Consider the following 23,664-nt stretch of genomic DNA (forward strand, 5'->3'; position numbering starts at 1 on the left):
TTTCTCTCAAATGTTGGTAAACTCTATTTTGGAGCAAAATATTTAGAATGCTAAGCATACAGTATGATTACAAACTGATTTGTTCTGTTACTTTTCTTCACAGTATAGAATTAGATAGATTTAATATATTAGAGACAACTTTGTATGACGATGGATTTGTTAGTGTCATTATCTAAGTTTAAACATTATAACTTTTTCTCAAAATTAACTAATTTAAGACTGACATTTATCACAGCATCATTAATATGCATAAAATTGTGTCCAACAATATGAATATATCATTGGAAGGAAACAAATAATGTCTTTTTTACTCCATCTCTTTAATTAATAATTTTTAATACCTTTGAATAATAATTAGCCGATAGGCTATTATGTGGTGGGAAACCCACTGGAATCGCCATGTCTGATGCTGGGAATTTTGGGTGTTGTCGGAAAACTGATCATTTTTTTTATTGCGCTGCCTTCTTTCTATTGTTGTTTGTGGTGGTCTCATGGCATTCAAATACGTCTGTTACTTTTGAAACTAAGGTGTCCTTCCTAAATATCACCAACTTGATTTTAATGGCCCCTACCTTCACTGCTTACGGTTTCATGGCTGCAGTGTATATAATGCTTGCACACAATATGCTGGGTTGTCTCGTTTGGGGGGCATGCTTGATCATTACCTTCTGTGCTTATTTGTGTCTCTCCTATGTGATTGCACAGTATTTGGTGCACCAAATATGTATGATGTCCCATGCCAACAAATTTTTCAGGATGGTTGCCATTTAGGTCAAATTCACCGCCTCTGAATTTTTTTAAAATTGAACATCCCAGATGCCGGCATACTAAAATGAGGCCCAAGGTGGTATTTGTTGTGCTGAGAGATTCTGCAGGGAGAAACAATGGCAGGCAGAAGTTTTTCTTCCCTCATACAGCAAACAGTTTTCTCTGCAGCTGCCTGATCATACTCTCTTTCATCGTCAGGTGAGTAGACATTTTCTATTTGTTTTTTGCTCTTTCTTTGGACACCGGAATCACAGTTTGTGCACAGCATGAAGTTTTTTTTATTTTTATTTTCCGTAAACTGTAAGGGTTTTGAAGTTTTGTTAGTGTTTGTAATATTAAGAGATGTAAATAACCAGTTAATAGAGCTGTGCATTTATAACTGAAAATTTGAAAATAAACGATTTGCTCTTTCTCTGTTATTTTCTCTCAGCAGTTTCTTGTGTAATACTGATAACCCTATTGCTTAACAAAGAAGCATAAAGGCCAAAGGCCACTAATTGTTACAAAGACAGCGATTAAATTCATTTTTCAATCTTCCCACTGTGAAGCAACATTTATAGCAGACTGCATCAACTAGTGATTTTCATATCAAGTGTGCATTTGTCTATTGTAATAGACGTGGCATCATAGATAGTTACATTCAATCTTCTATTTATAAACATAAGTTGACTATCCATCGGAGTTGGAGTTGTTTAGTAGCTGATAGGCTATTCTTTGGTGGGGAACTCCCCACCGGAATGCCCAATTCTCACGCCGGTTTCTGGGACTGAAATATTTCGGTTGGCTTCACTGTAGTTGTGCTTGGTTAATACGGCAGACCTGGTATTGTACCATTATTAATGCATTCAGATTTTCATAAACGCTGTGTTGTCATGAATTCGTTATTTCTTGGTTGAGTATAGTCAAACTTTCATATAAGTAGATCTATCGAAAACTGTATTTTTCTTTTTTAAATAAATGAACTCAGGACAAGGAAGAATACCTGATGTTGGAGTACCCGAAGAGCTTCCCCATCGCAGGAATAATGATAAGCCCAACATCCGTGTCACATAGAGTGGAAAGCTCCTGTGCTCCTTTATTTTTTATCAGATTCTTCTCCTTCACATCGACAACCCATACTCCTCACTGTAATAGATTTCAAGCTCAACTACTATGCCCTGAAGATCTTGAGACTGACGAATCTGCAAATGGATGGCAGAATGTCTCTAGAAAGGTGATCCATTGACCTATGCTAGAATGCGAGCTTTCGTTCTTTTCTTTTTTTAAATGGGTATGCACATTCTTTCCCCACATAAAGAACTACTCCCCTCTCCATAAGCCTCTACTCTTCCTTCCCTTTCCTGTCCATACTCCCCCCTCTCTCCATCGCTACACAACTATTAATAAATCCCTCTAACAGGTACATCTATGGAAAAACAAATGAAATACCAATAACATAAGCGATGTCTGTATTCACTCTCTTGGTTTGGTCAGTGATGACCTCTGTGCTCTTTTTTTTCTGCACTCAAATCGCACTCCTCCCCTTTGCTACTCGACATGGATTGTGAGTGAAATTATACTCCCCTTTCTTTCGCCCTCAGTAGACTAGATGCCTACATGCTATCCTCCTTTCTGACTTCGCTCTTCCCTGCCAAGAAATCACGCCATGTTGGCAGGCATGTGATTTGTTTGACAAGATTTCGCAAAGTGATGTGTCTAATGGAATCATGATGTCTGCAGGATATTCACAAAATGGTTTGTTTAAGAAAGCTGTACAACTCTCAACCAAATGTTGCTGGCTGGCATAAAGCCGGATCCTAAAACCTTCACCTACATCCCCATTGCCTATGCCATAATGGGAGCTTTGGAACCTTGTCGTTGCAACATCCCTGATAGACATGTACACAGAATGTGGAAGCATAGACCAAGCATGTGAACTGTATCAGAATGCCTAAAACAAATGTGGTCTCGTGGAATACCATTTATTGGAGGCACAAAATAGAGTTGACAATGATTGCAGGAACGCACAAAATGGATTTGTTGAAATGGCTTTAGAAGCCTCTAAGCAACTGCAATTGGCTTGTGCAAGCCAGATTTTATAATCTTTACCCATCATCTACCATAATCAATGACTGTAGGAAGGTGCCACGCCTTCATCACTGATATGATAAACCCCTATTCCTGTTATGACAACCAGAAACAATGTTTCATCAACAAGGCAAAACTCCAACACAAACAAATTTATACCTTCCACTATATTATTTAAAGTATATCTTACTATCGACATAACCTTTGCACCTTCTTTCGGTGCAAGTGCTAGTTTATACAAGTGTAAATATTTCTATGTAATTCTATCAGACTAAAGACAAAACATAAAATAACCAGATAAGGGATATTACTTATTGTCAAGAAGAACATCTAATATTCATATAATGTCTACTGAATGAATCTTGGCTAGAGACGTTATACAACCTCAACCGAGTTCCTAAGCATTATAAGAATAATCATCTAATTAAATTGTGAAAGTAGAAGAAATCTTACAAGGAACATTACAGCTGATCTATTCCGTAGTATTTGCACTAAGCAAGGATTCGTTCGTAGTTCTTTTAGACAGCCCTTCTTTCTCAGATTGATGAACATATCAGACTTCATCATTTCCATACTAAGCTATTTGGACAGATATTCAGATATATCCCTTTGTGCAAATCAATAAAACTGTTAGTGATAATTGCTCCATTGCAAACACATAATCATTAAGAAACAAGGTAAACCAGGGACGTTACAAGTTGTAATATACAGTCGAGAATATATAAAGAGTAGAGGATTATATCACCCAGAAACATTTCAAAGGATTGTAAAACAACTATTTTATGAAATTCAGAAGGGGAAGAGAATAATTGGATAAACTACTAGAAGAGACATTACAAGTGGTATTAGAGCTAGTGAACCTGCCAGCCTTTGGGTAAATGTCAAAAAAAAATTGATTAATCATGAAAACGAGGATGTAAAATGATTGGCAAGATCACTCTATGACACAAGCAAAAAACTTGGTATTGAATTTCAATCAAAGGATGAGGTCGTGAACACACTTGAAAGGGTGGACGATTGTTTGATTCAGATTGAGGAGTCATCCTTTGAAGTGTTCAACCTAGCTTTCAACTCCTACAATAGCCACCTTGAAAGAACACAAGTGGCTGAGGCATCATGATGAGGAAATCAAGTTGTTGGTGACCTCTTGTTTAAGTGACATAATGAGAATCTTGGTACCTCTAACCTCTTATGATGATGATACGATGAAAGGGGTAGTACAAAGATCTTGGTAACATTAGAAGTACACATTATTCAATAAGGGTAACCATATTAAGGAGGTTTGTGGAAATTAGGACAAGTATCCTTCTTGTGGACTTGGGGTTGCAAGATCTAATCTATGACATGTTCCATCATTTCTTTGCCGTGACCAATGACACCCATAATGAATATAACTTTGCAGCCATGAAAGATATTCTGATTCTGACTATCAATGAGAGTAATGTTATTCCCCAAACCATCACATTGATGCTATGAACAGTTTGGAAACAAAAAGGGACTCCCTTCATCCACATACATTATTCTGTGAGGTGTTCAAACAATGTGAGGACAAACTCAAACTTCACTTGAATAAGGAAGAACAAGAAATAATTAAGTTAGAAAATGAAGGTAGCACCATACGAGGTGAGGAAATAAGTTTTGACACTTATAAAGAAATGGAAGCACTTGATTCGTTATGTGCTTCTTCAATTACAAATGAAATGGGAGGTTTTGGGTTGGCTACCAAGAGGATTCTATGAAGAAAAACATGTATGAAAGTCCTTTGGAACATGAGATGACTCTTACCTCATCCCAAGAGTCATGCATTGAAGAGGATGTAGAAGAGATTGAATCTAGTGCTCATAAATCGAATTCTTTGGAGCTACTTACAGATAATGGCGACGATCATAATTCTTCTTCAACCCTCGAGGAACACATGGTATCCCCTAATAAGCTAATGGTTATGGATGAGAGGAGTAATCTTTTGAATGAGTGTAAATCAAAAGATGCATTGGGTGATAGCTCTAATCACTTTGAGGGAAATGAACGAGGAACCGTGGCATTAAAAGTTATGGAAAGACAATTATGGGTCACAAAAGAGAGAAAGGTAAGAAAAGAATCAACAAAAGCATAAAATTCAGAGAAGGATAGAGACTAGCAAATGAGAAAACTACTTGAGGAAGCATTGGCAAGCAAAGAACCAGGGAAAATGATGGATAGTGCTAAAGATGTGGAGAGGACTCTACAACTATGTGAATGGTGGAATGAGAAAGCTAAACATGCCAAGATGATAACTTCTCAAGCAAGAATGAGCTTGCATAAAATCAAGTGAAGGCATGGACACTGGGATAAACAAGGGATGGATTTCCAAACTAAAGATTGTGATTCAAATGTTGCCTCAAGAATTCCACACCCATTTTTAACAAGACAAGAATTTCAACAAATAACATCAAAAGCTTTGGATGTTAACACACCCAAGGAGGAGAGTGTAAATAGATTAGCTGTTGAAGGTAACAATGCCTTAGACCTATGCAAGCAAAAGAAGCTAAATTGACATATGATCAACAATCATTACAAGAAGCAAAAAATCAAGATGTAGTCACGAAACAATTAAAGAAGCAAAAGAACAAAAGAGGGACTAATGAGATCCAAGAACTTGACAACATCCATGTAACCTATGACAATTGTCCAAAAAAAATTAGCTAATAGAAGTTGGGACTAGCAACAAGATAGGTCTGATTTTGGAATCAAGGGCAACTTTCGGTTTATTGATAATTTGTTGTTTGAAGAGAAAACTACTTGAGGAAGCATTGACAAGCAAAGAACCAGGGAAAATGATGGATAGTGCTAAAGATGTGGAGAGGACTCTACAACTATGTGAATGGTGGAATGAGAAAGCTAAACATGCCAATATGATAACTTCTCAAGCAAGAATGAGCTTGCATAAAATCAAGTGAAGGCATGGACACTCGGATAAACAAGGGATGGATTTCCAAACTAAAGATTGTGATTCAAATGTTGCATCAAGAATTCCACACCCATTTTTAACAAGACAAGAATTTCAACAAATAACATCAAAAGCTTTGGATGTTAACACACCCAAGGAGGAGTGTGTAAATAGATTAGCTGTTGAAGGTAACAATGCCTTGGACCTATGCAAGCAAAAGAAGCTAAATTGACATATGATCAACAATCATTACAAGAAGCAAAAAATCAAGATGTTGTCACTAAACAATTAAAGAAGCAAAAGAACAAAAGAGGGACTAATGAGATCCAAGAACTTGACAACATCCATGTAACCTATGACAATTGTCCCCAAGAAATTAGCTAATAGAAGTTGGGACTAGCAACAAGATAGGTCTGATTTTGGAATCAAGGGTAACTTTTGGTTTATTGATAATTTGTTGTTTGAAGTTGTAGCTAACACAACTTATGATAATCCACTTTCTGAGTTGGAGAAATGAATTATACTGAAATCTTGTGATGGGATTGGAGCCGATCACAAACCTTGGGACCCAAGGATTTATATGATAGACAACTTACTTCGTAATGCGATAGAGTTTGGCAAACCTTGTGAGTTCAATGACAACAAGCAAGGAATATGTGTTGAGGCATTCTATAGGCTTATTTGGGACCTTGTTATCAACACGAAGGTCTAAGATTGCTTGTGGGCAAGCGATTTCCAAGAAGGGGAGACTGTAATAACCCTATTGCTTAACAAAGAAGCGTAAAGGCCAAAGGCTACTAATCGTTACAAAGACAACAATTACATAATGATCAAGACAATGTATGTGGAATTGGTTGCTGGATTATCAAGTGAGAAGATGGACGAGATTGTACATATTGTCATGAGCACCTTATAGATAAAATAAATTGTATGATGGACAAAAGACAAAAAATGCAAACCAAGTTGACCACAACAATATGGCGATTTGTATAATAACAACTATGTCCCTATTAGAAAAGTGTATGATGGAAGTGTAATACAAACCATCGATTATATGATTAACATTAAAAATAGAAAACCGATTCATATTTTGGTCAAAGCAATTAGAGACCAAAGACAACGACTTTAATGTTCAGTTCATGTGACTAGCGGATCCATAACTAATGTAGATAAAGAATGGTAATGTGTATTAAAAAAGTAGGGAGTAATCATATATGCCTTATGGAACGATCAAAGTATAAACCTTTGATATATGAAAACAACTACATGATATGTGATATATATGTGATATATGACAACGAATACAAGATAATGCAACGATCTTGAAACAAGCAATGGTTGACTTAATAATGCACAACAAATTTACTAAGGAGCGGTATGATTGTTTACAACCAACAACATGTAATAGACAAGTCAACAAATAAAGCTCAATCCGTTAAGGTGATTTGAAAAACCAATAAGGTGGTTAAGGATATGCTTTGTTATGTTGACAAAATGATTCGTAATCCAAGAACAAGTGCAACTTACATTAACTATTGTTAAGGTGCATTTGATGGAAAATAATGATCAACGAGATTTCATCAAAAAGGTGGGATTTCATAAAAAAGGTAAGATTTTATTTTATTATTAAAATAAAAAAAAGTATTACATCGATTAGTTTGATATTTTTGGAAAGAAATCCACCCCACCATCTATAAACAAAAAATAGGCCCGTTGGCACCCCACTACAAAAGATACACTCAAGAAAATTCCTTTATACTACCCCTCAACCATTTTCATGTAGATTATACAAACCCTTTACAAAACTGCAACATTTAAGCCCTGAAAAATTACACCCATCTAACTACATATAGTTGATTAATCCATCCGTCAAATATACAAAAAATTCACAATATTTGCAACATTTACTCATTAAATTCAATTATCCTTCACAACAGGCACAATCAGACCATTCAATATGTAGTCCTTGAGGTCGAAATTTGCCTTCTCCTTGCCCTTGTCCGCTCTAGTTTTGCTCTTTCCACCTCGTTCTTTCTCCTTTATTTGCAAAAAGGCCTTCAGCTCATCGCACTCAATCAACGTCATCGGCTTGCACTCCTCCTTGTTTGAATTGAGACTACAACGGATAAAGGGAAGGAGAAACAATGGTGTGTCCTCTTCCAAATTTATAGTGTCTCCATCCACCAAAAAGCCCACACCAGAATGAGCCTTTGCTAAGAGAGATTCCATACCATTGAGCTAATCTTCACCACCACACCTCTTCATCAGTCACAACACCTCCTCCTTTCCCAACTCAAGATCCCATGCCATCACCATCGAGACTATGTCAATATTCGTCCGATACCGGTGCTTTGTTTGCAAACATTCCTCTCCCAACAGGACTTCCATTATCTGCAGAAAGATTAGATCATCAAATTTGAACAAATTTTTCATGCACTTCTCCATCACCTTGCCCAAAAATGCCAACTACTCTTTCATTGTGATGAGGGTGAAGTTGGCCTCCATGTTGCAGACCTTCCTCACCCACCACCACCAATCTTTTTGTCTTTTGGCCGACGCATACGGTGATATTAATAGTGAGCCACCTGAACAATTCATCATGCCACATTACATTGCGCAATTAATACCATCCCTCGAGATGACTAATTTGGTAATGACGACATACGGGGTCCTCAGAAATCCAACTCTACCTCAAAAAATCTTCTCACATCTCATGCTTGTTCTCCTCATTAAATTTCATTGCCACCTTTGAGAGCGTATGAACAACCAAATTACCTTCCTTCATCATGTGGGAGATTTTAAACTTTGTGAACGTTGCCAATATATCTCTTGTATTTTTGATAAATTTATTAATCCTCCAAACTCCATTTTCTCCTTTAATCAAAGTATTGATGATTATTTGAGAATCACTTTCCAAGCGGATCATGAAAATATTTTTATTTTTTGCCATTTTAATTGCCAACCATGTTGCTTGAACTTCCTCCTCATTATTTGTTCCTACCCCAAGTTTAGTCACCCCCAAGGCAATAATACTCTTCGTCCAGTCTCTTGCCACATAGCCAACACCTGACAGGTCGGGATTTCCTCTTGACCCTCTGTCAAAATTTACTTTGGTCCATCCCACCTCCGGCTTACTCCAAACTACACCCCTATTCGCCTTGGTCACATGATTAATCACAAAAGTGTAATATCCCTTGTCGAATCTGATATAAAATATAGCTCAAAAAATATTGTCAAACATTTCACATATAATCTTCTAGCTTGCTGGTCTAAGTTATCAGTCTGATATAATTGTGTGTTATTGACACCAAGGCATAAGTAATGCTTGCAAATGATTTCTATAATATTTGAAGTATAGGCTCAATACATAAATGATTACTTTTGACCTTTCCAATGCATACATATGATTTCCAAATGAAGAATGTGCACCCACAACCAAGAGACATTTTCACAAACACTTGGCATGCAAACTACTACCATCATGAAAATGGACATATCATCAAATAATGGCTTGCACCTTATCTCTCCTTTATTATATGCATCACCCAAATACAATAGAACATGTAGATGCCATGACTCTTGGCTAACATTCATGAATCAATTACAATGATAGGTCTGATACAAAATGACATCTACAACAACAATACCGACATACTAGTTTGGCAATGTAATCAATTACAAATCATGGTATGAACCCGGTTATGAAATCGCCCAATGCTGAAGTTGAAGAAGGAAACAATAGCCACTAAAAAAAGACCTCTTTGATGCCAAAACCGTGCCCTTCTTAGTACCGCCCCTATTCTGATTTGCTTCAGACTGTGATAAATAATCAACAACTGCTAAGACTCCTAAGCTCCAAAATCCATCAATATCACCTCAAGAAGTGAGCGCTCCAGTTTGGGAGTGAAATTGTTGCACCAATAGGCCCTTATAAGCAAAATTGTGGTCTTTCCCTTGGCTGGTGTAAGTCTGAAGATAACTGAGATTAAAACTCAGAAAATTGGTAGGTGCAATCAGCTCTTAGCAAAATTGTTGAAGACACCTAGCACCCAAAATGTCTCCAATGATCTCTCAATCAAAACCTATCCAAATTTGGCCCTTGGCCACAAATTAAGCTCCAATGAAAGGAATGAGATATCCTCTCCAATTTGCAGTAATCTCAGCTGATAGTTTCACAGCCTCAAAATTGCTTCACCTATGAGAGTTTCCGTTCCCAAAGGCTCAATAATGGCAGAAACCCAAGCTGGTTCCTTCTCCATACAAGAACTCCAAATCAAATATCAAATCCTAGATAATTAGAAGCTTAACTTGACCTTCTTTTATACTTTTTCTCCATCATTTCAAGAAGCTTCTAGAATATTATTTCACTTAAGTGACTTTTATGATATAATAATAATTTAAGTCACTTTATTAAATTAATTGAATATAAAGTTACCTTTTAATGTTTATTTATTTAATAACTTTATAAATAATTAACTTAATACTTTTAATTAAAATTGTCAATTAAGTTATCCTTCATTAATTGGGACAACTTAATTAATTAAATTAATTAAGTTATTCTTCCTCCAAAAAAATGGGGACATTACAATCCGCCCTCCCTGAAATTGCTTGTGCCCAAGCAATCTCAGCTGCAAAGAAAATCTCTACTCCACCTGGATCCCAAATGACTATGTAGAGTGCTTGGAAAGTACTGAACCATGTATGGCGAGCAGTCTATCAAACAAAATGATCCCTATATCTTAATACAATCTAAATTCACACCCATTTGTCATGTGTAAATAAGGACATTTGGAAGCACTGGCTAAATCCTCCTGGATGTGATAACAAGTCAAGCCATCATGCCTACTAACACCATAATCATCCTGTAGCCATGTATCCGTATAAAATCTTTGTAACATAGAAGTAGCAACCCCTGGCGGATACACATCAGCATGATGGATAGTTAACTGTTGTCCCTGCAAGTAATTCCCCACACACAACTGAGTCGGGTACTTGCAGCCTCTAGTCCCATCTTCTGAAGATGGCCACTCTTCATCCCACAATGGATGGTAAAAGCCCTCCGTCAATCCACATCGACGCATCAACCAATCCTCTGCATGTGGGCTAAAAAAAAGGTGATGAACTCCCCTCACTATGTAGTCATGGTAAAAAGTACCAACCTCTGTCAATAGTTGACCATCATAGTCTTTAGGAGAACCAAGTGTATTTTCAGATTCATCCCTCATTTGAATGAGTCTCCTAATGAGATCTATCCCCTTTTGCCTAGGCATGTTGGAGAGATTGACCCTTTCCTTTATATTTTGGAGACGCTGTCTCGCAGAGGCAACCACTAATCTAGCCTCCTTGGCCCTTTGTGACCACATATCACACAAGTTGTGTGTCCTTTCCACATCCCCCCAAGTCTGATATAAAAAAACAGAATGCTCATGAATTGAATTCATCCCATCAAGCCCATCTTTAACACCCAATTCTTGAATGCCATCTAAAGATGATTCCAAGGTATCATCATTCTCATGATGAAGTGAAGAAATGTGTTTGCTGTCATCAGTATACCTGTCATATTCTTCAAGCTTCACGAGTGCATTTCCATTGGAATTTTCACCCCTACACTTGAACTTTGTGAACCTACACTTGTTGACTCATCTTCACAAGTTCTCCCATGTGTAAGAGCAACAATCTCATAAGAATGAGGAGGAATATCACTGTCCCAATTCAGATCTTTTATTCTTACATTGTAGTCATTAAAAGCCATCAGGTCTTGATTTGTCTCATCTTCTTTTCTAGGAATAGCTGTTGCAAAGGACTGATTTTTTGAATTATGAAAAGAGTGATTATGCCCACTCAGAAGTAGACAAAGGTCAACAATATCTCTATCTTGATATTTACCAATTGGACAACCTTGTCTCTATCTCGAACCATTTGTAGATAATCTTCTTTTATCAACTCCAAAGCCTTTTTGAAAGGATGCAAATGTGTATGAGGAATGCCATGTCCCATTCCTTTTTGTCTTTCCTCTTTTTGAGCTGTCCAAATGAGGTCCTCTAGATGTTTGTGAGTGTTGTCCATCCTTTTCAATGCACGAGTTATTCCATCTTCCTTCACCAACATTTGAGCTTGCAAATCTTCCTAAATCAAGGGCCTTTGTTCCAACTGTCCTTGGCTGCCATAGTCTGATTTTTCATCATGTGAAGGTGAAGAAGCAATATGATCATCCAATGAATCCATACCATTGCTACTCATATCATTAATATGCTCTATGCTAGCCTCTAATGTAGAAGTCTCAAGTGTAACTTCTTGCAAAGATGATGTAGACAACTCATTCCCCAAGGCTGTCCTCATATCCTCTTGAGTTATAACAACATGCCTAACAAAGTTATCATATAAATTTCTGCATATCATAGGTGAGGTATCTCTATCCTTATGTTGTTCCACCAATCTCCTTAACAATTCATGTGCCATGGGTGACACATCTTTCTCACCGTTCCAAACAACCCACAAGTCATTTGACATGAGTTTAGAAATTGCATCATCCCCTCCATACAAAACTGAAAATATGATGGATTGCATAGAAGTAATCATGCTATTAGGATGAACCTCATCAACAACCCTCCAAAATATATGAAACATCTTGCGAATGATATCTACACAATCCATGGCTATCATAATGTTTTCAAATCTGAACTTTGCAAATATTTCAAGTAGTTTTACCCTCTTAGAAAAATAAGGGTTCTTGATGTCATCCAAACCTTCAAAGCTTTCCGCCATCATTTGAAGTACTTCTTTCATAATATGGCTGTCATAAGGATCATTAGGGGCTGCTATCCTCATAATTTCACCAATGCATGAGATAGTTGCAAGTTTTATCACCTCATCACGATGTCTCATAAGTCGTGGCTTAATCAAAGAACACACCAATGGAGCTATAGCAAGTTGCATTGTTTGGGACGGATCTTGTCCAACCTTGCATAAAAAAGCCTCTACCTCCTCCAAAGTACTTAGAAGAACCTCCTTTTGTTGAGATTTATGTTCTAATTTCTTTCTTGCCCTGTAAATCTTTTCTCCCAAATCTATTTCAATTGATGAAGCCATGCTTGTAACTATAAGTGACCACGGGATGAAAGGATGATAGCTTTGATACCACTGTAATATCCCTTGTCCAATTTGATGTAAAATATAGCTCAAGGAATATTGTCAAACAATTCACATATAATCTTCTAGCTTGTTGGTTCGAGTTATTAGTTTGATATAATTGCATGTTATTGACACCAAGGCACAAGTAATGCTTGCAAATGATTTCTATAATATCTGAACTATATGTTCAATGCATAAATGACTACTTTTGACCTTTCCAATGCATATATATGATTTCCCAATGAAGAATGTGCACCTACAACCAAGAGACATTTTCACAAACACTTGGCATGCAAACTACTATCATCATGGAAATGGACATATCATCAAATAACGGTCTGCACCTTATTTCTCCTTTATTATATGCATCGCCCAGATACAATAGAACATGTAGATACCATGACTCTTGGCTAACATTCATGAATCAATTACAATGATAGGTTTGATACAAAATGACATCTACAACAACAATACAAACAAACTAGTTTGACAATGTAATCAATTAAAAATCATGGTATGAACTTGGCTATGATTCACCCAATGTTGAAGTTGAAGAAGCAAGCAATAGCCACTAAAAAGAGACCTCTTTGATGTCAAAATCATGCCCTTCTCAGTACCGCCCCTATTCTGATTTGCTTTAGACTGTAATAAATAATCAACAGCTGCTAAGACTCCTCCTAAGCTCCAAAATCCATCGATATCACCTCAGGAAGTGAGCGTTCCAGTTTGGGAGTGAAATCGCTGCACCAATAGGCCCTTATAAGCAAAATCGTGGTCTTTCCCTTGGATGGTGTAAGTCTGAAGATGACTGAGATTAAAATTCAGAAAATTGGTAGGTGCAGTCAGCGCTTAGATAGCAAAATTGTTGAAGACACCTAGCACCTAAAATGTCTCCAATGATCTCCCAATCAAAACCTAACCAAATTTTGCCCTTGGCCACAAATTAAGCTCCAATGAAAGGGCTGAGATATCCTCTCCAATCTGCAATAATCTCACCTGATAGTTTCACAACCTCAAAATTGCTTAACCTATGAGAGTTTCCATTCCCAAAGGCTCAATAATGGCAGAAACCCAAGCTGGTTCTTTCTCCATACAAGAACTCCAAATCAAATATCAAATCTTGGATGATTAGAAGCTTAACTTGACCTTCTTTTATACTTTTTCTCCATCATTTCAAGAAGCTTCTAGAATATTATTTCACTTAAGTGACTTTTATGATATAATATTAATTTAAGTCACTTTATTAAATTAATTAAATATAAAGTTACCTTTTAATTTTTATTTATTTGATAACTTTATAAATAATTAACTTAATACTTTTCATTAAAATAATCAATTAAGCTATCCTTAAGAAATATCATTAATTGGGACAACTCAATTAATTAAATTATTCTTCCTCAAAAAAATGCGGACATTACAAAAAGGCCCATTAACATGCTAAGGAGGAGATATTATTATTAAGCTATCTCGATGAATAATAAATGAATTGGTGCGAATTTATCAAGGGTGTGATTTTGGTATACTTATCAATGATTTTAAAAAGCTGCGATTCAAGGTGTGGGTTAGAGAGAAGTTTATAATTTAAATGAAGGGGTGCAATTTAGAATTAGGAAGTTATGTCTCCTCTATGTTCAAAGGGTATGACTCTTTGATGTAAAGTCATATATATGAAGATTGCACATGGAGTGAAAGATAGAAGACTTTTTTTTTTTTGATCGGTAAGAGGTCGAGGCCAAGAATTTTATTAATTATTTTGAAATTTACATTGCTCCACTCGTGCAGGTGCCGATAGGAAAGAGTGGAGGCGAGAAAACCTCCGGCCTTGCCCGAGACCATAGTCCAGCTAGTCCTGACTTAATACAAAAAATTCCAAATTTTGATACAACACCACCCCGGGCCAGGGTGATTAGGAGGGGTGTTTCTATTTTGCTCCTCCCTTACAAGCCCTAATTTACAAATTTCAGGTTTTGAATTTCAGAAATCATTTGTCCCTTCAACTCCTCCTTCATGGCTCTGAAGATATTCTTTGATTGTAAATACTATCCTTTAATAGCTCAAAAAAAAAAAATACCTGTTTAGCCTGCATGGTTAGTAATTAAAACACTAGGCAGATATGTTAGTATTGATCAATCCTTTATCATAAAAAAAATCAGAGATTGAAAGATCCATATTTTGCCTTTATATAAACACCTACTATATATTTCTTATGGATAAATAGCTTCATGTCTTCGTAAATCAAAAAACAGCTAGAGTAAAAAACCATCTCAAGTCTAAATGGAAAAGGTTTGAAAGATCATCTATGCAACATTCCTTTTCAAAAAGGATAAAAAGGCTGTTAAGCGTAATGTCTCTAAGTATTCTTTAACTTCTTAAAACAAAAAGATTATTTTTGATAACGTGACCTCGTCCTTGAAGAATGCCATTCCAGGGGCCTTCATCCTTTTTTGCTCGGCTTGTGGGGGGGACGAGGCCCGGAGCCCTCTGGTGCATTTGCTGAGAGGGCAACAGGGGAACGAGGGAGAGGCATGTGATCAGGGACGATTGTGATATTTTCCTCCTCCAGATAATTCTACAACCACTTCTCCCATGGGGGTTTCTTGACTTGGAGAATCCAAGAGAGAAATAGGAAATTCCTACTTCTAACAAAGCGCAGAGCTTCGAAAGCCACTGGGTCTTTAGTTACTAGAATAGGGAAGCGAGGAACCAGGTTATTTTTCCCGATTAGGACATCATAGTCCCGTGGTTTGGGAGATGTGAATTCTTCATCTATATTAACCATAACCTATTCCAATTCACCAAGAATGTCTTTAATGAAGACCTTTTTACATAATTTCGCCACCGTATCCCTATCCCTCTCAAAATGCATTGCTAGGGCTAGAAACATTGCAACAATATCTGAGTTGGCTCTGGTTCGATCCTCGTTCATAATGAAATACCTCCCAAGAAATTTCATTACCGCTCCAGAAATCAAAGGATTCTGTTGGACAAGAATACCTCTCAACCTTTCATCTTTAATCTCACCGACGAAGGCCATCTGACGTTTCAACCCCAAAAGTCTGAGCGTCGTATCCATTGTTGCTTAGCAGGAAGAAACTTAGCATTCCAAAATAGGACTCGCACTCTTAAAGCTGCATAATGAGCAACTACTAAATAGTAAATATCAAACATGGAGTGTGAATTTCAAGGCGTAAGATCATTAATATTAACCCTGCAGCCATCCAGCATAGGGTGCCTCGACTGTCCCATCACTATAGAGACATAAACTCAACTTCACAATTAGCCGTCAAAAGGCATTGATTGAGAAAGGAAGCCGATGTGTGATGTCCGACAATAATGTTTCATTCGGCCACTGAAGCTCTCTAGCTAAAGGGGTTCAGACAATGGAAAATATAGCAACAGATACCTAGAAAGGCTTAAGTCTTAGAGGAAGGCCATCTTTACATTAATAATATTAGCTTTATATCCATGCCACATATACTTAGATAAGATATGAAATCATGTTTATAAGCCTATACTTATTTAATGTATGGATTAGTCTTCTTCTAATCCTCAAGCTTATCTAGGCATCACCTCGTGGTAATAAAGCTAAATTTAGGTATAGCCTAGTAAGAAAGGAAAATGATGCCAATTAAATCACAAAGTATCCGTATGATTTAGAGCCTATTTGAGTGAGGTTAAAGGAGAAATTCCTAGAGGATTAATTAAATAATTGAATATTTAAACAATGGCTCTGAGGGTATTTGGATAAGCGGTTTGGAGGATTTGAGCAATTAGAGATGACTCTAAATCTAAAGATAGACTTGTTGGGATTCGAACCTATCTAGACATAAATAAGCTTGAAAATATATGTTTATATATATAAGTTTATATCTTAATAAATATGAATATATATATAAAACTTATACATGAAAATGTATTTATATATATATATGTGAATATATATATATATATATATATGTGTGTGTGTGTGTGTGTGTGTGAAGAAATATATGTGTGAATGTATATAGATACATACATTTGTGCATGCATACATCCATACATACATACATATAATTGTATATATATATTTGTATATGTGTATTTATGTATGAGTGTGTGTATGTATTTGTATCTGTGTATACACACACACACACATATATATCTAAACATGTATATATATACTATATATATTCATACATCCATATATATATATTAGAGAAAGTTTGAGGTCACCCCGAATCTCCTTATAGATTTGAATATGGAAATGTAAACTATCTAGATATGCCTAGAAATATCTGTGAGATTAATGATTATCTGAACTGCAAGGTTCAAGGGATGGTTTGAATATGGAGCTAAACTGAGGTGACTAAGATCCAGACACGCGAGATGTGAGGGAATTATGAAGACAGATCTTGTCTTAGGTTGGCATAGACAAGAGCTTGATGCCATCAACCCCCAAGTTGGCTAGCTCATCTGCCCTTTTATTACCTTCCCTATAGATGTGATTAATTGTAAACCTTTCAAAACCTTTGCATAGGTCCATAGCCTTTGATAGCAAGGTATTAAGTTTCCAATTGGGCATGCTACCTTTTCTTAGAGCATTGACAACTATAGCCAAATCTCCCTCAATATCTAAGCATTTAGCTTCAAGTTTCCTACATAAAAGCAAGCCTTCCACCAGGGCCAACAATTCTGCCCAGTTGTTTGTATTGATGCTAGCTGGAGAGGCAAGGGATGCTACTTCCTTGCCTTCCCAGTTATGAACGACGCATCCTATCCCAGCTTGCCCTGGGTTGCCCCGAGCAGCCCCATCAAAGTTTAACTTCAGCCACCCTTCACCAGGGGGCTGCCATCTGCATGTTGCTCTAGATCGGAGGCTGGCCGGAGGGCCTTCTCCTACAAAGGGAGGAAAGGACAAGCCCTTCCATCATTTTTTAATCCTTTCATCCCAATAAGATATAGAAGCGTTTTTAAGTGAACCTGAGGTGAGTCTATTGTTCACAAGCTCAGTGACAGCTGACTCTATCTTATTGATGATTCTTAGGACATCTAGTTTTTCATTCTTAAAGATGTGCCCATTTCTTTCTTTCCAGAGTTCCCACATTATGGATGATGGGAGAGCTCTCCACAAACCTTCAAAGAGACATCCACGCCTAAGGAGAGGCCAAGCCATGAGCATCCCTAAGATGTTGTTGGGAAAGGCTGCAGACCATTCAAGTTTATTGGTGAACCAGATCCAACATTGATGAGCAAAGGGACAGTTAAGGAGTATATGATTGGTGTCCTCCTCTTCTGCTTCGCATAGGGGTCATCTACTAGGACCCTCATAGCCCATACGCTTAAATTTGTCCACAGTGAGGAGTTTGCTTTGGATTGCTAGCCAGGAAAAAATACCAGCCTTAGGCAAACAATTTCTATCCCAACAGAGATTCAATGGAAGTTCTACCTTAGGTCTTAAAATTGCTTTGGATATGTGAGAGTACCCATCCTTGGAATTGTATTCTCCTTTTAAGGATCCCTCCCATACGAGCTTGTCCTTATCATGACTTAAGACAAAGTTCCTAGAATTAAGAATTGACAAAAGTTTTTGCTTGTCCCTCTCTGAGATGGCTTCATCATCCCTTTCGATCAACTGCCAGCCAACCCCTTCCTTTGAAGGGGAGAGATAACTATTTAACAGGGGGCCTCTTTTTGCTTCAAGAAGGGCCCGGGTAATCCCAAAGTCATGGATGTTTTCAATGGCTTTATACCCTCCCCAAGAATCCAACCAGAAGAGGGCTTTGTCCCCAGACCCCAGGTTCCAAGTTAGCCTATTAGAGATAATCTTCCTACAATCAAGCATAAAATTCCAAAGGCAGGAACCTTTGGGAGGGTTGGGCTCCCTGAAGATTTGGATTGGATCATCTCCATTAAGGTACTTGAGGATAAGTAATCTTGCCCATTTGAGGTGAGGAAATCTGAATAATCTCCAAACTAGCTTTGCCCCCAAAGCTCTACCTTGATCTCGAAGGTTTTTGATGCCAATACCACCGTCCTCTTTGGGTGTACATATCTTGTCCCAGGAAATGAGTGAGATTTTGTGGTTACTATCAGTTCCTTGCCAAAAGAAAGTTCTAAGATGCTTATTGATCTCAACAAGTTTGGAAGAAGACAACCGTTGAAGGGAAAGCTGGAAAATGGGCATAGCTGATAAGACCGATCTAACAAAGGTAGCCCTGCCAGCTGAAGAGAGCCATTTCCCTTTCCACGTGCTAATTCTAGACTTGATCTTATCCACTAAGTTGTCCCATAAATTAGAGGGTCTCCTGCCTCTGTCAAGGGGAATGCCTAGATATTTGCAAGGAAGGGATCCTATACTAATTTCCAGGACTTTGTAGATTTCTTTTCCTAAAAGGGGGTCTATGTTGAACAAAAAGACGGTAAATTTAGCTAGATTAACCTCTTGACCCGAGGCCATCATGTAGGAATTGAGAATGTCTTTAAAGGCATGAGCCTCCCCCATGTCACCTTGCCCAAAAAGCATTGTGTCGTCAACGAATTGCTGCTGGGTGAAGGAGGGGAGGCCACTGGTGATGGGAATACCATGGATCTTCCCCTTCTCTTTGGCCATCGAAATAGATCTGCCTAGGGCTTCAACCATAATAATAAAAAGGAAGGGAGACATAGGGTCACCCTACCTGAGCCCCCTCGAACTACTAAAGAAACCTTCCGGGGAGCCATTAACTAGAACCGAGAATCTAGGGGTGGATATACATTCGAAGATAAGGTTGATCTATGTTTTGGAAAAGCTAAAGGCCTCCAAGCATTTGCAGAGGAAGCGCCAATCAACTTTATCATAAACTTTACTTATGTTCAATTTGATTAGCATGCTTGGTGATTTGTTAAGCTGAACCGAATGAATGGCTTCCTGGGCAATAATCACCCCATCATAGATTGATCTGTCTATTACGAAGCCAGTTTGTTCCTTGCTAATAATTAAGGGAAGGAGATTTTGGAGTCTGGTTGCTAAGGTTTTAGTTAAAAGTTTATACAGAGTGTTGTAGAGAGCAATTGGTTTGAAGTCATTGAAGCTCTCCGGGTTTTCTTTTTTTGGAATGAGGGCAAGGAAGGTATTATTGACTTCTTTAAGAATCTTTCCCGAATTCCTTACCCCCTCCAAGGCCTCTGTGATTTCTGTTCCCATAAAACCCCAACATTTTTGAAAAAAGCTAGTGGGGAAGCCATCCGGGCCTAGAGCTTTATCTGGATTCATCTTGAAGAGGGCAGATTTAACCTCCTCCACTGAGAATTTCTTTAAAAGGGTTTAGTTGTGGTCATTGGTAATAAGTTTCAGGATATTCCTAATGATATCGAGTTGGCCCTTAAGGTCGGAGCCTTCAAGATTGTTTAAGATATTCTCATAGAACTTAACTGCCTCAGACGCAACCTTATCTGGTTCAGACAGAATGGATCCTTGGCTGTTCATGATCTTAGAAATTCGGTTGACCCCTCTCCTTTTCTTGGTGCTATTGTGGAAGAACTTGGTGTTCCGGTCCCCATCATTCAACCAAGTCTCCCTGGATTTTTGTTTCCAGAATATCTCTTCGTAGGATAGTATCTTTTCATACTCTGAGAGTAGGACCTTCTCCTTAAGGAAAAGATGCTCATCCATCCCCTTCTCAAGTACCTCAGTGTTAACCATATTGAGATCATTCTTTATTAGGGTTTTTTTGTCAAAGATGTTACCAAAATTGGTCTTATTCCACTCTAAGAGCTTCCTTTTTATAAGCTTTAACTTACTAGCAACAATAAACATCTTCGAACCTGAGAAAATGGAGCTACTCCACCATTTCTCAAGTAAGTTTAGAAAGTTGTCATCTCTAAACCACATATTCTCAAATTTGAAGGGGCATTTTTTAGGGGCGTTGTCGGATGATAAGTTTAATTGGAGTGGGAAATGGTCCGATCCAGATAAAGGGAGAGGCTCTGCCTTCAGGGAGTAATTTAGCTCTGAGAGCCCTCCATAGATAAAGAACCTATCAAGTTTCTCTGCTATATTACAGAAACCAGATCTTCTATTGTTCCAGGTAAAGGCATTCACTACCGTCTAGATTTCCAACATGGAATTCCTATTGATCCAAAGATTGAAATCTATAGCTGAGGGAGGAAGCTTGCTACTTCCTCCTCTCTTATCTGATGCTTTAGTGATGGCATTGAAATCTCCACCAATGATACTAAGGTCGTTCAGGAAGCTTTTAAGAAAGGTCTCAAGTTCCTTCCACACCTTCACCTTATCATTGTTCTGGATGGGGCCATAAACGTTAATAAGTTTGAATCTAAGGTTATTTTTGTACCTTACTACATCTCCTCCTATCCAATTCTTCTGAATCTCTAATGGTGTGAACGAGAGGGTTCTAGAATCCCAAATGATAGCTAAGCCCCCTGAGGCGCCTGTGGCTGGGGAATGTTTTAGTTGTCTAACCCTTAGTTTTTGCTCAAAGAGGGAAATCTCAGATGCGTTCATTTTTGTTTCTTGAATTAACATTAAGTCAGGTTTAGAATCAGAGATACAACGCTTTAAGATGCATTTTTTGTTAGGGGCATTCAATCCCCTAACATTCCACGTTATGATTTTCATGGCTCTGTGGGGAGGAACTTCCCCTCCCCTACATTAAAAAGAGTAGATATTTTGGATTGACCTCTAGCTTCTCCATCCTTCAGTCTCAATTCAGCAAGGGATCTCCTGCCCCTTCTTTTACTGGATTTAGCACAATCCGGAGAGTGTTTGCTTTTAACAGAACAGAGAATGCCAAGGGTGTTAGGTCGCTGATTTTCCTAGTTCTCTGATGCTATGAAGAGTTCATCTGTTTCTAAGTTAACTCTAGTAATATTTACTAGATTATTAACGAGGAGATCCCTTTGTCTTTCCAATTCCTCATCATCACAGATTTCATCAACCAATTGATCCATGAGGTCGTTTACTACTTCTTCCCCTATAAAATTGGCAATGATGTCCACTTCCTTAGACACTTGGTCACTCTCAGAAACTACAGTTGTAACAGGGTCAACCCGTGGCGAAGAAGGGCAAGCCTCTTCCCCTAGAGGGGTCTTCAGATTTGAGACTGGGGAGAATTGTTGATACTGCTGAGAAGCCTTTTCTAGATCTTGGGGAGAATTATCCTTTTCTTTTGATAGCGATAGGGTGATGAGATTCCGCAGAGGGGAAGTTTTTGAGGAGTTCTCTCTCTCTAGTGGGGTAAGAGAGCACGATGGTAACATATTTGTCATACCAGGCTGTTCTTTCTGGGGGAGCCACTCACAGATTTTCCCCTCTTCCAAGTTACTAACCCCGAGAGAAGGGTCGCCTCTAGGGGGGATAACAAAGGGAATTGGTTGGGGTGGAGAACATAGGGTCTTAATTGGGGATCTCTGATGACACAAAACCATGGCAGGGTGATTATTGCTAGAATTATTAAAACCCTTAATGGAGAAACCACCTCCATCCACAAATCTAATTGGAGCTATTCTCGACTCAGAGATTGATTTAGGGAAAGCGTTTTTAAAGGGAGTCTTCCTTGGTCTTTCAATTTCAAAAGGACCATTGTAGAAGGGTAATTCAAGGGATAAACATAGATTATCGTAACATAGTGTTACTGGTTTGATGGTTTTAATGTTCATATTCATGTTAACAATCAGAAGATGGTTAGAGAAGCTTAAGGCTGATTTTTTAACTTCTACAAATTTACCTATTTTGTTCCCTAAAATTCTTAAAAAATCATTATTTCGTAATTCAACCAGAATTTTTTCGAGTGATATAGCTCTATTGACCATGCATGAATTTAATTGCGAAGGATGAAAGAGGGTTTGCCATCCCCAGCAGTCAAACCCTAAGCCCATGAACTCTGATAAACCCTTATTTAGCAATGAATTTCTTAAATTTTGATTACCGCATTCAATAGCTAAGAATTGATCAGGAAGGATGTCCATTTTTACCTGGTTATTGAGAGATGACACCACCCAGTTAGCAATTTGTCCTGTCGGGATTCCCCAACCTTTCCATCGTGCAAAAAACATTCCATCGTTGCAATGCATTTGATACATATCCACTGTTTGGGAATCAATATCAATGATTATCCCACTGGGGCTAGCTTTGGGTGATTTGCCAGTGGACATTTTAGTAATGGAAGCCGAGGGCCTGTTTGTTCAGTTAGGTTTTACAGAACCTTCCTTCCACTCAAGGTTGGGATTTCGTTTGAGACGATTTGATTGCCCTTCTGCCTTGTTATTTCGGTGCCTTACCAACTGCCAATTTCGATCCCTACCTTGGAGCGAAGGAAGGGGAGCCCTAGCCGAATCAACCAGTGAGTATTTTGTTTTTGCGAAGAAAGCTTCTTGCTTGATGATTTGAGATTTTACTCTGCTCAGTTCGTTTGCCCTAGCATCACTAGCCAGAACTGCAAAACGATTTCCATAGCCTTGATAAACACCTCGCAGTGGAAAGGGATGTTCGCAGAGAGAAAAAAACTTGGTTCTGCTTTTTCGTATGCAGAGCCATCTCAAATAATTTTTTTTTACACTTTTTTTATATTTTAAAGATAGAAGACTTTTATTACTTATTAATTTCTAGATTTGGATTGCTTTAGTAGAGCAGAAATTTATAACATGGAGGCATAAGTACATTTAAATCAGAAGAGGCTTCATAACACAATCACATGATTATAAGGATATCAATTAGGAAAGTCATTAAAGTTTCCAAGGCCTATAAATATATCTTGTATAGATGCATGGTTATAAGGACAATAATTTAGGAACAA

General features: G+C 37.8%; 1 protein-coding gene across 1 annotated transcript; it reads right to left on the reverse strand.

Annotated features, from left to right (window-relative positions):
* Positions 1-11,887: 11,887 nt before the first annotated feature.
* Positions 11,888-12,850, reverse strand: LOC131060839 (sister chromatid cohesion protein PDS5 homolog C-like). The gene has a single exon (XM_057994254.1). It carries the CDS (start codon positions 12,848-12,850, stop codon positions 11,888-11,890), a length of 963 nt encoding a protein of 320 aa, XP_057850237.1.
* Between the last annotated feature and the right edge of the window lie 10,814 nt (positions 12,851-23,664).

The sequence above is a fragment of the Cryptomeria japonica genome, chromosome 10 (assembly GCF_030272615.1).
Source record: "Cryptomeria japonica chromosome 10, Sugi_1.0, whole genome shotgun sequence".
NCBI classification, from domain to species: Eukaryota; Viridiplantae; Streptophyta; class Pinopsida; order Cupressales; family Cupressaceae; genus Cryptomeria; species Cryptomeria japonica.